We start from the raw sequence: 13931 nt of genomic DNA, 5'->3' as shown, positions 1-13931 counted from the left end.
AGGGTCTATTCGGGTGCACTAGCCGAGTTCACCCCGCATACAGTTAATTGACACCACCCGTGGTAATGACAACAGTACTGAAGGCACTTCTTACATCTTGGTATCACAAGTGCCTGCAGATATATTTGGGACCAACACTTCACTTTGGGTAAGTTTGTTTGAACCTGCTTGCATGTAGTTCTTATTCGTATATATCTGATTGTGATAACTCCGAAAAAGATTGTGAAATACATTTTAGCTATCTACATAAATTTATTTCCTCCACAATGAAGCCTATAGGCCGGCCAGATCTAACATAATATTCCAATGCTAACACACCCGTCTAAAGATACTAGGCTTTCTTGTTTGCCTCCGCCCAATCAAGTGCCGCCTGCTTAACCCTTTCATCACCAGCCTCATCGAAAATATCATAACCCCAATGAGCAGGGAAGTTAAATCTTTTGTGTCTTTCTAAAGTATTTAATTCCTTAAACTCTGCTTCGGGGATTATGAAATCTAAAATTTCCCCACAAATTAGCCCCGGAGAAATAAAGGTACTTGAATAGATGAATCGAATGTACCTTGAAAATTCGACTCTATCCTCGATTTTGTCACGCTCTTGGGCAACACAACATGTCCTTTTTGAACACCCCAGCTAACCAGTATCTGGCCTCGATCTTTACCTAGCCTCTTTGACAATTCATGAACCTTCGCATCATCAACAGTTCTCGGCTCACCGGTTTGATTATTCCCGAGTGGCGAGTAGGCTTCGATAAGTATGCCCTTTTCTTTGCAAAGCTTCATGAGAGATGGCTGTTGAAGGTATGGGTGGACTTCTATCTGGTTGACTGCCGGGACAACGGTGCATTTTGAGAGGAGATCGTTGATTCTGCGTTCATTAAAGTTGGAAATACCAATTGCTTTGACTTTCTTAGTCGCTAGAAGAGCCTCCATTGCTTTCCACGAATCAATGTAGCTTACTGAACTGAGTTCGAACTTGCCCTCACTGTCGAGAGGGAACCAATCGCTTCCTGATCGAAAGGCGCTGTTGAAATCACACATAAGCTACTTGACTTCTAGGAATATGTTTCATTCAGCTATAGAATAAGCCAACTCTTACCATGGCCAGTGCATTAGATAAAGGTCTAAGTAATCCGTCCCCAAGCATTGCAATGTCCGGTCGAGTGCATTTTCAACATCGTCAGGATGATGCTTAGTATTCCACAGCTTCGATGTCACCTTTATTTACATGGATCATTAGGTCAAGCTGAGAGATCAAAAAATTTAAGGGGACTTACAAATATATCTTCCCTTTTAACGCCCGAAGCCTTTATTCCTTCACCAACTTCAACTTCGTTACGATATATAGCAGCACAGTCGATATGTCTATACCCTGCACGGAGGGCAGCTTCCACGGCAATTCTAACTTCGTTGGGTTTTGCTTGCCAAGTTCCGAAACCAACGGCCGGAATCTGCGCTCCAGTGTTTAAAGTAAAGGTACGGTTGAGAGCCATTGTTATTATCGATCTGAAGTGGTATATAGTTGATCAAGTAATGCGGAGGCAAGAGTGAGCTTTTTAAGTATATGAACATAGTACCGTGGAATTAAGTACATCTATATAATTTTTTCTTCCCGGACCTCCGTCTCATCGTTTCTAGGCGGATCGCAAGGCAGTGGTTGAGATGGAATTCCGGCCCAGCATTGACAATCCCTGTGAGAGCATGTTTCCGAATCCCGGGACATTTCCGGAACGAAACCTCGGAAAAGCCGCATTTCCGAAACGAACAGTTCCTGGATTCGTTTATCAATAGTGATCACCACTTCCAATCTTCTTGTCCTGGATTGCATTGGTATGGACTAGGGAGCGGATAACCTCCGCATTTCGCTAAAGAGGCGTAAATCCTTGTTTCCCCACGTTCCCGTGACCCCATATCAACGGCTTCCTGGAGCAAGCCACCAAACACCGGAAATGCTCGAAAAAAATTGAAAACGTGCCGTTTTTGCGCGTACGTGCAGAAATTTACATTCAAAATATATAATAACGGGTTGAATACCAAAAAAAAAAAAAGCTCTATATAATCTCACATTCCCAGTTCCCCTTTTGCTGTCCACCCGTCCGGTATCAAAGCCAAGAGATAATTACCCCTACAGCAAATACCTACAGGGAACTGCCAGTCGACCCTAGATCCAGCAAATCAGAATGTCTATCCCCAGCACCAAGTCGGGAATCGAAAAGTCTAACCAGGTTATGGTTGAAGACATTATTGGGTCGCAGTATCAAACTCCTAGACCGGAATGCCTGGTCAACAAATCCCCGGAGGAATTGGAAGCAATTAAGAAAACTATGCTTAGAAAATTGGATACAAGGCTCATGCCTACCTTAATCATATTATTCTTATTGAAGTATATTTTGCCACATGCAAACTAGTATTTGGAAAGCAATGGCTAATCTTATATATTCAATACAGTATCCTCGACCGTAACAACTTCACCAACGCTAGATTGGGCGGCTTGGAAGACGACATTGGCCTCGATGATCATCAATATAATACGTCTTTGATGATCATGTATGTTGGATACCTGCTATTTCAATTTCCATCCAACGTGATATTGTCTAAATTTCCTCGCCCGGGTATTTATCTTTCAGTCGCAGCGTGTCTTTGGGGAGGTGTAAGTGATCCTAAGAAGAGAATATCGGTAAATTATATTAACTTTACTGTTTTTAGGTGTCTGCTTCTATGGCAGCTGCTCACTCCTACGGTGCTGTGCTGTCTATTCGTTTCTTTTTGGGTTTCGTTGAGGCCCCTTTCTTGTGAGATAGCCCCTGTTTTACTTCGGCTTCTAAAAAAGAATACTAAACAGTATTTCTCTTAATTAGCCCCGGTGCTTTACTACTCCTGACTTCATGGTATGCTCGCGCTGAGCTTCCTCCGAGAATTGCCTTTCTTTACGCCGGAAATACTCTCTCCAATGCTTTCGGGGGAATGATTGCTGCAGGTGTTTTGGACAAGATGGAAGGTGTTGGTGGATTACGTGCTTGGAGATGGCTATTTATCATCGAAGGATGCATTACAGTCCTTATCGCTATCGCAGCTGGCTTCATTTTGCCTAACTATCCTAAGAAAACTAAATGGCTCACCGTCGAGGAACGCGAATTCGCTGTGTGGCGCCTGACTGAAGAAGCCGGTGGCATCGAAGATGACGACGGTAGCTCCATCTGGAAGGGTGCGCTTATGGCTCTTGCAGATCCCAAGGTCTACATGCTCATTCTCCTCCAACTTTCCCTCCTTGTTGGTATGGCATACACCTACTTCTTCCCAACCATCATGAAAACTCTTGGATATAACAACATCATTACACTACTCCTGACCGCACCTCCATACTTTCTTGCCTTTTTCACCTCCATCGGCAATTCCTTACACTCCGGAAAGACTAATGAACGTTGTTTCCATATTGCCATCCCTCTCACAATCTCCATGCTTGGCAATATCCTCGTTGTGACCCTGGAAACCACTGCTGGTCGTTATGTCGCTATGTTCCTCATGACTATGGGTGTCTACAGTGCCTTCAATGTCACACTCTCGTGGGTCTCATCAACAATACCTCGCCCAAAGGCCAAACGTGCTGCCGCACTTGCCATGGTCAATTCTATCGCCAACTGCACCCACCTGTTCACTAGCTACCTGTACCCGAGTACGGACAAGCCCAGATACCTGAAAGCCGGGTTGGTCTTAGCCACATTTACTGGCGTTTGTGCTATTACTGCAATTACGCTTAGGACTTGGTTGAAGCATGAGAACCGCAAACTTGATAGAGAAGAGGGTTTTGCACCAGGTTCTAGCGAGGAAGTTGGAACTGATGGACGCAGGAAGGGATTCAGATATACCCTCTAAACGGTAGTTGATGGTAATCAGTGACTGGTAGTTATTTTGGTTATTATGTGAGATACTTATGATGTTGTTGGTTTTGGTTGGCTCTTCTCGGTTGATGGATTCGGTGGCCGCGTTGTTTATTTATATTCGCAATCTGCGTCGATGATTGTGCATTTTCTAGTAGGCGAATTCAATTTCAGGGTTTAATATTGTACTCTAGCTGGCCATATATTCAAGAGATAAACCCTCAAAAGGCATTGCCACTAATACCGAGCACCCTGGCACCGCACACAGCGGTGAGAAGAGCGAGTGATATTCCATGACCAAGACCACTACTAGCCAATGTCAGCCTACACCCCAGCATCATGAGTTATATATATCTCTTCCGCTGATATCCTTCCATCCCATACCGGGCTTGGCGTTAACCACGTTCATCACACCAACCATTCAACTCTTACAGCCAGCATCAGTACATACATAAAAAGAAATGTGTTTGTGATTTATTATCTGAACGTGTATGCGTTTTCCTATTCATGAACTCTTTTTGAAAAGTGACTGTATATGTAATTATCCTACGCTTTTCGATGAGGGTGGTTTAAGAACATCGTTGCTTCAGGTTGTTTGTCTTTGATCAATAAACCGGGTCAGTTCCTAATAATTAATGTTCGGGATTGAATACATTTATGGTCAGTTTTATCCACTTCCAACTGATTCAGACTTCCAGATAGAACGCATACAAAACGCCAGTCCTAAACGTATTCTCCAATCGAGATTCGATTGCAACAATATGTGACAAGCTTATGGCGATTTAATAGGCGACTCGTCTAGAGACGAGTTACTGCCACCTGTTTACTCGCCATTATTCTTCATACTCCACCTCTGACCAGCCCCAACCCCATCTTCGCCCTTCTTCCTCCCCTCCACTCCTCATGTTTTCCGCCTCTTCGCCTCTCTCTCCCACCCTCCAACATCTCGCTAGGTAGTCGTCCGAAATTGCTACCATATCGCCATCCATCGTCCAGGTAAGGTCCATCACCTCTTTTTCATACCCCCTTACTAAGGCTGCTCCCTTTCCCACAGGCATAATCTTACTGACACTTGCGGCCCTTGAGTCCTCTGGGTGCGATTGCGGATACAGTGATCGATCAAAGTAGCGTTCATCTGTCGGGAAAACGATCGGGCAGTTATCTGAGGAGCCTGCTGAGAGTAACCTTCCGTCGCGGGAGATTGCACTTTTGACATAGAAAGTTGATGCATGCAGACGAGGGTGGGTGTATGCATGAATAGGGCCGTTAGAGAGATGCTGGGTACTGTACGCATATATCACACCATCCCTGCAAAGACTATAAAGTCTGGCCCCATCAGGGCTCAAAGTAAGTGAATTTAACCCAAAGGCCCTATTGTGATGCGTGGGCAACGCGCTTGCGTCAATAGCCACTGCGGCCTTCCCTTTTTTCTGAGTCGCCCGAATATCCCACACTTTAATCTCAGCATTCAACTCTGAAGCCGAAGCAATCTTATGTTCTTCAATCCAGGTTACCGCTGTCACACTCACGTCAACCCGCTTCTTGGCACCCCTACCCCGGGTAGTAAGAGGGGTATGGGCTTGGTCAATAGAGTTGACAGGCTTGTGGATGATAAGGTCTTCAGAGCGGATGCCAACACAGCGGGTATCCCAGATATTGATGCTACCATCCCTTGAGCAAGAAGTAAGGACGAAAGGGTTGAGGGGATTGAATGCGACTTGTTTAATACTACTACGATGACCTTGTAGAACAGAAGTGCACAATTGTTTCTGAACATCAAAGATTCGGACAGACTGGTCACCGGATGCAGTTGCCTAGAATATGGTAAATATGATTGAGTCAAGCACATAGGAAATCGGATGAAAGGGGGTGGGGAAATGATATTACACACCATTTGAAAGTCGTCCGGGGAGAACGAAATGTCAAAAACAGCGTTGTCATGGCAATTCATGCCGGTGTAAGTTTTCCCTACAAGGTGTCAGAACAATCCTATTAAAGAAGTGGTGTTTGGTTGATGTACCGAACCCGGGTGCTTCATCTTTTGCGGACTCAATTAACCGTACAGCACCAGATTCATCTCCAACCGCAACGAGCGAATTTCGATTGCACGCTTTTACCGTAAGAGGCAGCGAAAGGACATTTTCTTCATTTATGACAGAATGTGAATCTTCTGGCCTGGAGTAAAATCCCCTCACTTCCATTTTCCAATCTACCGCCACATTAGCATACTCCGATGACGTATCAAGAGACCCATACCGGCGCAGCTAAACCCCCGTTGACCTGGGTCCCTCCATGACACCCCATACCCGCCTAGGCTTCGCATCAAAACCCTATTGCTAAAGGTCGATTTGATTTTTTTTGGTAATGGTGGGGGAGGCCCTGGTTCAAGCCCCGTACCCCCTCTGGTCTCAGCATCTTCGATAAGAGGTGTTATAAATATTGGTTGTTCATTTTCGCCGAATAAAGACTTTGATATACGTGATCTCTTAGACTGTCGGTGAGATGGTGATGCTTCGGGCGATGGGAGGCCTCGTCCCCTTGAATTACTGCCACTTGATGTGACCTTCCGGAGAGGATTCCGTCTAGGAGTAAAGAAAGGGTGGACAGCACTTGTAGAAGTAGGGGCTTTATGATTTGGAGGAGAGAGTAAATTTGACTCTGGGTCTATGCTTCTTGTAGAGATGGCCGTGCGTTTGTCGGAGTGGGCTTTGCGATTGCTTGGAGTGACGGGCATAACTATAACTTATGGACGTGATCAATGGAATCCTCTCCGTTCTTCGGTGAAGCTGTTATATATTTTTATAGGATGCCAGAATTCGAAATGGGAGGGTGTGTTGTTGGTTTCGGAGGTTAATTCAGGAACGCGTCGCGTTGTTTGAAAGCGCATGCCAAGGATTAGTTGGGAAGTTTCACTCCTTCGTTGCCTTAACGACGTGTAGAGCCTAAAAGAGCCGCTGCAACCATCTCCTTATCTGCAGAGTGTGGATGTAGCTTTCGGGATTCGAAAGGGGTCAAAACAAAGTTTACAAGGGTCAAGACTCGTACCCGGTTACCTACGATGGCCATTTGTCCCGTTGTACAGTTCAGTGGCCTTTCCAATCTACAAATACTTTTATTGCGGTACATTGTTCCTCAGCCCCCACAAGAAATGATTTCAAATTTATCAAATATTAATGACAGCTCCAAATAGCTATCCTCACGACAGCTTGTGATGTCACCGGCACTTGGGTTGTGCCACACAATAAAGCGGGGTATCTCTATCTATTGCGAGGCTCGAAATACCACAAAGAGTCTGATGTATCGTCATGCAACAGTTATCATAAGCTATTCACCCAAGCCTGTACCTGTAATATGTATACATGTATGTAAATCTGATCCATTATATTCAAGTGATTCCGAAAATGCATGTTGGTAAGGTATCGCATCCGGTCCTATAACCATCTACCACTCAACTACCCGCTCGGCACGCGGCCTTCCAGTTCCTTATTTCTTGCTGATAACTCCTCGTTTCTCTTTCTTAAGTTCTCATTCTCCTCATCCCTTTTTGCAGCCTCCTCTTTCAGCTTCACATTCTCGGCCCTAACTAATGCCAGCTCTAACTTCAAAGCCCTTGCTCGCTCCTCTGCCTGATCGATCTTTGAAACTGTCTCCCCACTCAAACTCTCAAGTTTCTCGAGCAAGTCAAAGAGTGATTCGTCTATAAGACACGCCCGACGAGTCAGTTAGCCATCAGCGGTAACGAGAACTCCAAATGAGCTTACTTCCTGGGGTCGTGCCCTACAACTCTTGGGTTAGTCACATGGCAGAACAGCGATACACGGTAGAAGAATGCGAACCTCTATGCCCTGCATCTTTAGGTGCGGGTTTATTAGGTGACTTTCGGAAGATGAGGTTCTCAGGATATATACAGGGCAGACGCGGAAGGTCTTCTACTCTAGGATGCCTGTCAATAATGTGACATGAGATGTGGGGTTAAGATCGTGAGGATGCCAAGAGAAATCACGTGCAGATTAGTGATTACAAGCAATTACTCGGCGTATTATGCCGAGTGATATGATGTGACGCGTAAAGTCCCGCGTATTGTGAGCCAATTATACTCAAAAAAAAAGAATGCTACGAAAGAAGGCGCTTTGAAAACTTACTATTGACTGGCTCACTGGATGGCAAGTGGTAGATGCGCAGCAGATTACTACACGGTACCAGAGTTAAAGAAAGATTCATAGTCAGTCAGTACTGCCCTGCACACCCTAAATCTTATTTCATGCTCATACATGTATGTAAGATTTCAAAACTACACGCTCTGAATGCAAATATGGCTTATTAACTATATGTAAGCTATAAAATTGTATATTTATCTGTTAATAATGTATACTGGTCACCAAAGCTTTCCCAGTCCTAAACCCACATGACAAGACGAGACATTTTCCAATCTTCGTCTCGGCTCGTCTCGCGCCCACTACTACGGTGCATATATATTTCTAAGGCTGTTACTAAAAGTTACCAACTGGACAAGAGTGACTTTTCGGAGAGCTTCAAATCTCAAATTTATCCTGTGCGAAGGCAACTTCAATTTGATGTACCGGGTGTTGAGGGTAAGTGATCAGAATCTGATAAGTGAATGCTGCGGTGAATACGTGTATTTGTCTTATCACTTTTTGCTACACTCTAGTACTGTAGTAAGTATTGTGTTCATGAAATATCACTCGTGTCACGTGAGCCGTGGAATGGAAGGACGAAAAACTATTAGACCAAGTCTAACTTTTTCAAATACTTATATATAAAGATACGTATAACTAGATCGCATCCCGACTATCAGTTGGATATATGAACCCACGTCGACGTGGAATTGATTCCATCCCGCTTGGTCTTGCAACATGTACAACGAAGAGATGCACGTAGCTGTAATAACCAGCTACAAGCAACACGAAAAGTGAAACTGGGTGAGTAATGAAAGAAATGATATCTCTAGGCTCGGCGTCTTCAGAAAAGGTTTTGTGCACACTCTTAGCGGTAGGCATGCCCGCATTTTCTGATCCCGTAGAAGTATCAACAGCTCCCGCCGCCGCCTCGTTAACCTGATGTGCTTTACTCCACTTTTGCCGAGCTACATCCCTACAATACTCTCTAAACCGCTTGCCACTTACATTATACTCCCCACGTGCTAACCATGAGGTCATTTCACACATCTCAGGAACCCAAACTTCGTTGTAGGCTAATATATATGGTTTGGGAACCCGTGTACCAGGCACATGATCGAGACAGGCTTCCTTAAGTGGTTGGTTCCCCACAGCCAACATGTCGCTATCGACCCAGGAGCGCGTAGAGTAGTGTTTGCAAAGATTTTGGAAAGTAGTACTGCTTATAGTCTCCGACTGGTAGTTGATTACATTGGTAATTGTGGCGGCCGATATGAGGACGCCTAGGGTAATCCGAAAAGATTTGTGTGGGAACCGAGAGAACGCCCAAAATAAAAAGTCCGTATTGAACCAACTGATCCTGGTATTATTCAAAGTCGTCTGCGACGTCTGACTACCCGATAAACTCTGATCAGTAGACATGGACTGTCGTGGCCTAGCACTTTGAGACCTAGTTCGGGACGCTACTGGCACAGACCTTAGTGCTGGTTTCGAGTTCTGCAACCCCTTCACCACAGCCGAAAGCTTCCTCTCGACTCCCCGCAGCTTTCTCTCGGCGCTACTAAGTCTCTTCGATACATTTTCTACCAACTCAACAGCAAAATCTCCACCCTCATACAGTAACAGGTGCATGTCTATCGGACCTAGCAAAGTTTGCAAGTTTTCGGCAGAAAACCTCGACACAAGTTCTCGTATGGGTTCTCCACAGGATGTATGAGAATAGATATACTCCAGCATTTCGACCACGCGAGCTGTCTGCTCTCCCACATCGATTCTTCCAAGCGCCCTTTGAAGGTTCTTGAAAGATATGACCCGAAGCTCTTCAACGTCGTAGCACGCCGCAAGTGTATATATCTTCGCGTGGGTCAATAGGAAATTCAACGCATTCCCAACCTCAGAGTTCTTTCGGCGCTGGGCCGTATTCGGGCTCATCTCTCCGTCCACGCTCTCGTCTCCCTCGCTCCTTTCTATCAGTCTAGACTCGGGTATCTGGTAGGACCCTATATACAGGAACTGGAGGAAGCGAGCAACCGTGTTTCCGTCCCAGTTTGATAGGTCAAGGCGCTTTACACCCTTTGTGGCGCGACGAAGAGTTCTAGATTTCGCAGCAAATATAGAGCTGTGGACATGGAAGCATTCCTGTCCAGATTCGGCGATTACTTCAATAATTTCTGAGGCGAGGAGCCCAAGATTTTGGGTAAAGCTATAGACGATGACTGTCAGTATCCAAATATTAATTTCGCTTAGTTATGACTAGGTGTAAGAGGTTACCTGGTAGTACCTATAGCCATGGCTCTTGAAGGGATGAGTATATTTAGGACTAGAGATCTGAGAGTGTCTATTCGGATTATTTCTCGTTATATGCGGCGCTTCAGACCTATCTCGCTTAGCGGATAGTTTATAATATGACTAAAGATTTCTTTGTTCTTTTGTCAATGATAGGGGGATCGAGATACCTCTGGCTACTCTGTTCAGCAATGCATACATGTACCTCAGGTCCACAAAGAAAACAACCCCGCGATCTACTATGACCCCGGGCTTTCTACTCAGGGGCTATTGTGGATATGAATACGGAAGTAGTTCTAATGATTCACGACTATAAAAATTAGCGATTCTTAATCCGTTATAATAATCATGTCATGATCAACCACGCAACTGAGGCTCGATAAGCTAGCTTATCTATTTATACATTTAGTCACGAATTATAAGGTATTGTTATAACCCTTAGTCCTCCCCAGAATTCAGCTTACCACACTAAAAAAATCCTTGGCCTACACGGTTCAGATGTTTCCTCCTCAAAAAGCTCCAGCTACCCCCTATTAAACGAGCTCAAGGACCTAAGGATCTCTATGGACCGTCTGATACAATCATTCGACCAGGAATATATATAGTGTAGTGTACCAATACCTAAATCTCGGGTTAATTTGATTACTTATACGTGGATGAAAAAGTTAGTTTATATAGTTACTGCATGCCCTGTGTTCATAGCCTGTTTCCTTAAAAGGTCTCTCTCACATTTCTTGATCCCAATCCTCTCCTTCGAGCTCAGCGGCCTTTTCATGATACAGAGCAAAGTTGTCCACAGAATCAAGCCCTAGAACCTCAAGCCTTAATTCAACTTTAATGAGTCTCCCTATCACGGTTCTCAGCATCTCAGTCGTCAAATCACCTCCCTTGCCCAGAAGTGTCATACATCTTCCCGATCCTTGATATCCAAGAGTCGAAATTTTTTTGCTACAAAGTCTAAAAAGAGCTTTCGTATTGGTTCATCAGAGTATTCACGGGTACATATGTTTTCGTAGATGTAATTCAAAACCTCTAGAACGTAGTTTATAATCGTCTCGGTCAGAGCCGTTTCTAATGTGTTCGTCGATAAACATGGTGGGATCCTAGAAAGTATATTTTCAATCCTTTCCAATGTTAACATCTGAAGCACTTCAACGTCTCGTACTGCGCAAGCGCGTACAAATTCGTGTGCAATAGTAGCACATTAATGTTCTCGCTCCTAAAAAGGTCCTTGTAGATGCAATCGAACGGCTCAGACGCACGATGATATTCACGAACATATCCTGGTTCAACTTCCTCTCAATTTGGTTCATGGATCTGATAGTCGTTCACATACATGGATTGCAGGAACCGGCCAACTGTATCGCCGTCCCAATCTGAGAAGTCGATCTTCTTCTCGGTGACCTCCTTCCATACACTGCCCATAACAGAGCGAAGATGATTTGATTTCGAGGTAAGGATGTCTTTATGAACGAAAAATCTCCTGCTCCCGGACTCGGCCAAAACTTCGATAATCTCAGAAGTCAGTAAGTTGAGGTCTATTATGAGGCTGCTTTTTATTGTTTATTAATTGTTAGTAATGACTAGGTCTGCAATTGTAGAACACTCGAGGGATATATACCTGTATACCTTTGAAGACATAGTTTTTAGTGTTCGTCAATTTTTATTTGTAGTGTGCAAGGAGCAGCTTATACTACTCCGTAAATTAAATTCATGAAGTTAAAGTACATGTAGGGGTTTATAACACGTATATACCGTACTTAGAGGATAAGTCTGCTTTATGCGGCCCACTCACCGGTTTCACGATAGTACATGTAGGTTCTAGCTTTAAAGTAGGCAACATACATGTATAGACGACTGCGATTAAAAGCTCTCCCTAACTGGTACCTGGCATGTGTGTTCAGTATAAACGTGGCGACCATGCAAATACATGTATCATGAAAATCAAGCTGAAGCCTAAGGGTGTGCAGGCACATACAGCAGTTTGCAATTAAAAAAACTAATACCACCTCTCTAGGGATTGTTTAATTTAATTTACTGTGAATTAACTCAAAAATATACAAGTAGATACGTGTAGTGAAGCTATCTCAATCTCCAAGATGCTTCCGCGGGTGGCCGGAGGCCAAACCACGCCTGTAAAGAAATGTACAACCTCCGGCTCAATACTCGACCACCCCGGCCGCACCTTGTTCTACCGGTATCTGAGTTCTATTTGCTTGGTCGGCGACCCCGGCGATATCTGTTTGTGGAATCTTCATGACGGAGGGGTCTACTTCATCCTCCGAACCCTCAATCCCTCCAGTATTCTTTGGCGCCTCGGCTCTATCAATGGGCCTCAAATCCTCCGTTCCAACCTCGAGGCCAGCTATCACCTCACCCTCCTTGCCCTCCTTGCCATCCTTGTCCCCCCCGTCCCCGGCCTTCCCGCCTTCAACATCTTGAATATCCTCAATCGCCACATCAGTCACTAGATCCAGATCTTCGTTGACGCTTGGATCATCACCCATCAACTCACTCTCCACGTTTTTGGCACCATTACTGCTCGCCTCAAACCTTTCAGTCCCGGTAGTAAATCCCTTCTTATCTTCTAAGGAACCTTCCGCGAGGCTATCCTGCACTACTGCACTTGTATCTTCAATACCACCACACTCTTCCTCCTCCTCCTCCTCCTCCTCCTCCTCCTCCACCACCTCGTTTTGTGGGATGGGTTGCTCCTTGTTGACCATGTGGCAGACCTTCAACTCAGTCGTCCTGTCTTTAAGATCTTCGCTAGTTTCGCCCTTGTCAACCACAACTACCAGAGATTCAGCGCTTGGAGCATCCAACCGCGGCGCTTCCTCAACATGTAGCACTTTCAAGCCGCTTTCAATATCTCCATTTCTCCTGCCTCCCCTCTCAACCCTCTCGAGTATAGTAGCCATGTTCCCGCCAAAGCCATTTTCAGACCCACATTGTCTCGTAACCATCTTGTGCATTAACTCAACCGCTAGATCACCGCCTCCACATAGCAGCAACTTCATCTCCCGGCCGCTCACAGCCTTGAGGGTTCTGAAGTTCCCCGCTACATATCCCACCACAAGCTCCCTCGCGGGCTCCTGGGGACTCGTACGAGAGTGGATGTACTGCAGTAGCTCTATCACTTTTTTGGCTGTCCTTTCTGATATAGAAATCAGGCCAAGTGCCGTTCTTAGCCGGCTCACTGCTAACGATTGCAATGCAGTAAGATTCTTGTAACGTGCGAGTAGGTATAGTTTTGCGTGCACTAATAGCACACCCTCGCTTTCTGGGATAACCTCTAACTCAGAGCTCGGCTCAGGATGTCGGTAGTCCCCTGTATGGAGAAACTCTAGGAATCGTCCCATAGTATTGCCATCCCAGTCGGGTTTCTCGACAACCGGCTCTTCCCACACATGCGGTTTTGATTCAATATCTTCATATATATTGAAGTCGCTTTTCTCATTGACCCTACTGAAGATGAGAACACTAGTACATATCTAGGCTGGGGGAATGTGGCCGGGGGGGGGGGTATCTGAGTACATACCTGGAGGATAATAGTGGAGGCGGCGTGGCGCAATGTGGAGGTGTCAGGAGAGGGGGGTAAGGCTGAGACATGCCAGCTGGGAGGGAGAAG

General features: G+C 45.2%; 6 protein-coding genes across 6 annotated transcripts; 1 reads left to right on the top strand and 5 right to left on the bottom strand.

Annotated features, from left to right (window-relative positions):
• Positions 1 to 331: 331 nt before the first annotated feature.
• LAJ45_07450 (uncharacterized protein) lies at positions 332 to 1493 on the bottom strand (the record flags this gene model as incomplete). The annotated part of the gene is made up of 4 exons (XM_046117008.1): positions 332 to 495; positions 561 to 1024; positions 1100 to 1218; positions 1278 to 1493. 4 exons carry the CDS (start codon positions 1491 to 1493, stop codon positions 332 to 334), a joined length of 963 nt encoding a protein of 320 aa, XP_045969653.1.
• Positions 1494 to 2180: 687 nt separating this feature from the next.
• Positions 2181 to 3873, top strand: LAJ45_07449 (uncharacterized protein; the record flags this gene model as incomplete). The annotated part of the gene is made up of 3 exons (XM_046117007.1): positions 2181 to 2383; positions 2449 to 2547; positions 2859 to 3873. The coding sequence occupies 3 exons, from the start codon at positions 2181 to 2183 to the stop codon at positions 3871 to 3873; spliced, it is 1317 nt and encodes a 438-aa protein (XP_045969652.1).
• Positions 3874 to 4496: 623 nt separating this feature from the next.
• Positions 4497 to 6612, bottom strand: LAJ45_07448 (uncharacterized protein; the record flags this gene model as incomplete). The annotated part of the gene is made up of 6 exons (XM_046117006.1): positions 4497 to 4503; positions 4590 to 4649; positions 4725 to 5692; positions 5770 to 5846; positions 5899 to 6087; positions 6135 to 6612. 6 exons carry the CDS (start codon positions 6610 to 6612, stop codon positions 4497 to 4499), a joined length of 1779 nt encoding a protein of 592 aa, XP_045969651.1.
• Positions 6613 to 7330: 718 nt separating this feature from the next.
• On the bottom strand, positions 7331 to 7729 carry LAJ45_07447 (uncharacterized protein; the record flags this gene model as incomplete). The annotated part of the gene is made up of 3 exons (XM_046117005.1): positions 7331 to 7575; positions 7640 to 7655; positions 7715 to 7729. The coding sequence occupies 3 exons, from the start codon at positions 7727 to 7729 to the stop codon at positions 7331 to 7333; spliced, it is 276 nt and encodes a 91-aa protein (XP_045969650.1).
• Positions 7730 to 8671: 942 nt separating this feature from the next.
• LAJ45_07446 (uncharacterized protein) lies at positions 8672 to 10305 on the bottom strand (the record flags this gene model as incomplete). Its single annotated transcript, XM_046117004.1, has 2 exons — positions 8672 to 10217; positions 10286 to 10305. The coding sequence occupies 2 exons, from the start codon at positions 10303 to 10305 to the stop codon at positions 8672 to 8674; spliced, it is 1566 nt and encodes a 521-aa protein (XP_045969649.1).
• Positions 10306 to 12459: 2154 nt separating this feature from the next.
• Positions 12460 to 13912, bottom strand: LAJ45_07445 (uncharacterized protein; the record flags this gene model as incomplete). Its single annotated transcript, XM_046117003.1, has 2 exons — positions 12460 to 13765; positions 13842 to 13912. The coding sequence occupies 2 exons, from the start codon at positions 13910 to 13912 to the stop codon at positions 12460 to 12462; spliced, it is 1377 nt and encodes a 458-aa protein (XP_045969648.1).
• Positions 13913 to 13931: the final 19 nt, after the last annotated feature.

This window comes from Morchella importuna (assembly GCF_003444635.1).
Source record: "Morchella importuna strain M04M26 chromosome Unknown Morimp01GS024, whole genome shotgun sequence".
NCBI lineage: Eukaryota > Fungi > Ascomycota > Pezizomycetes > Pezizales > Morchellaceae > Morchella > Morchella importuna.
Note: the sequence above shows the minus strand (reverse complement) of the source record. Positions and strands in the feature narration are given on the sequence as shown.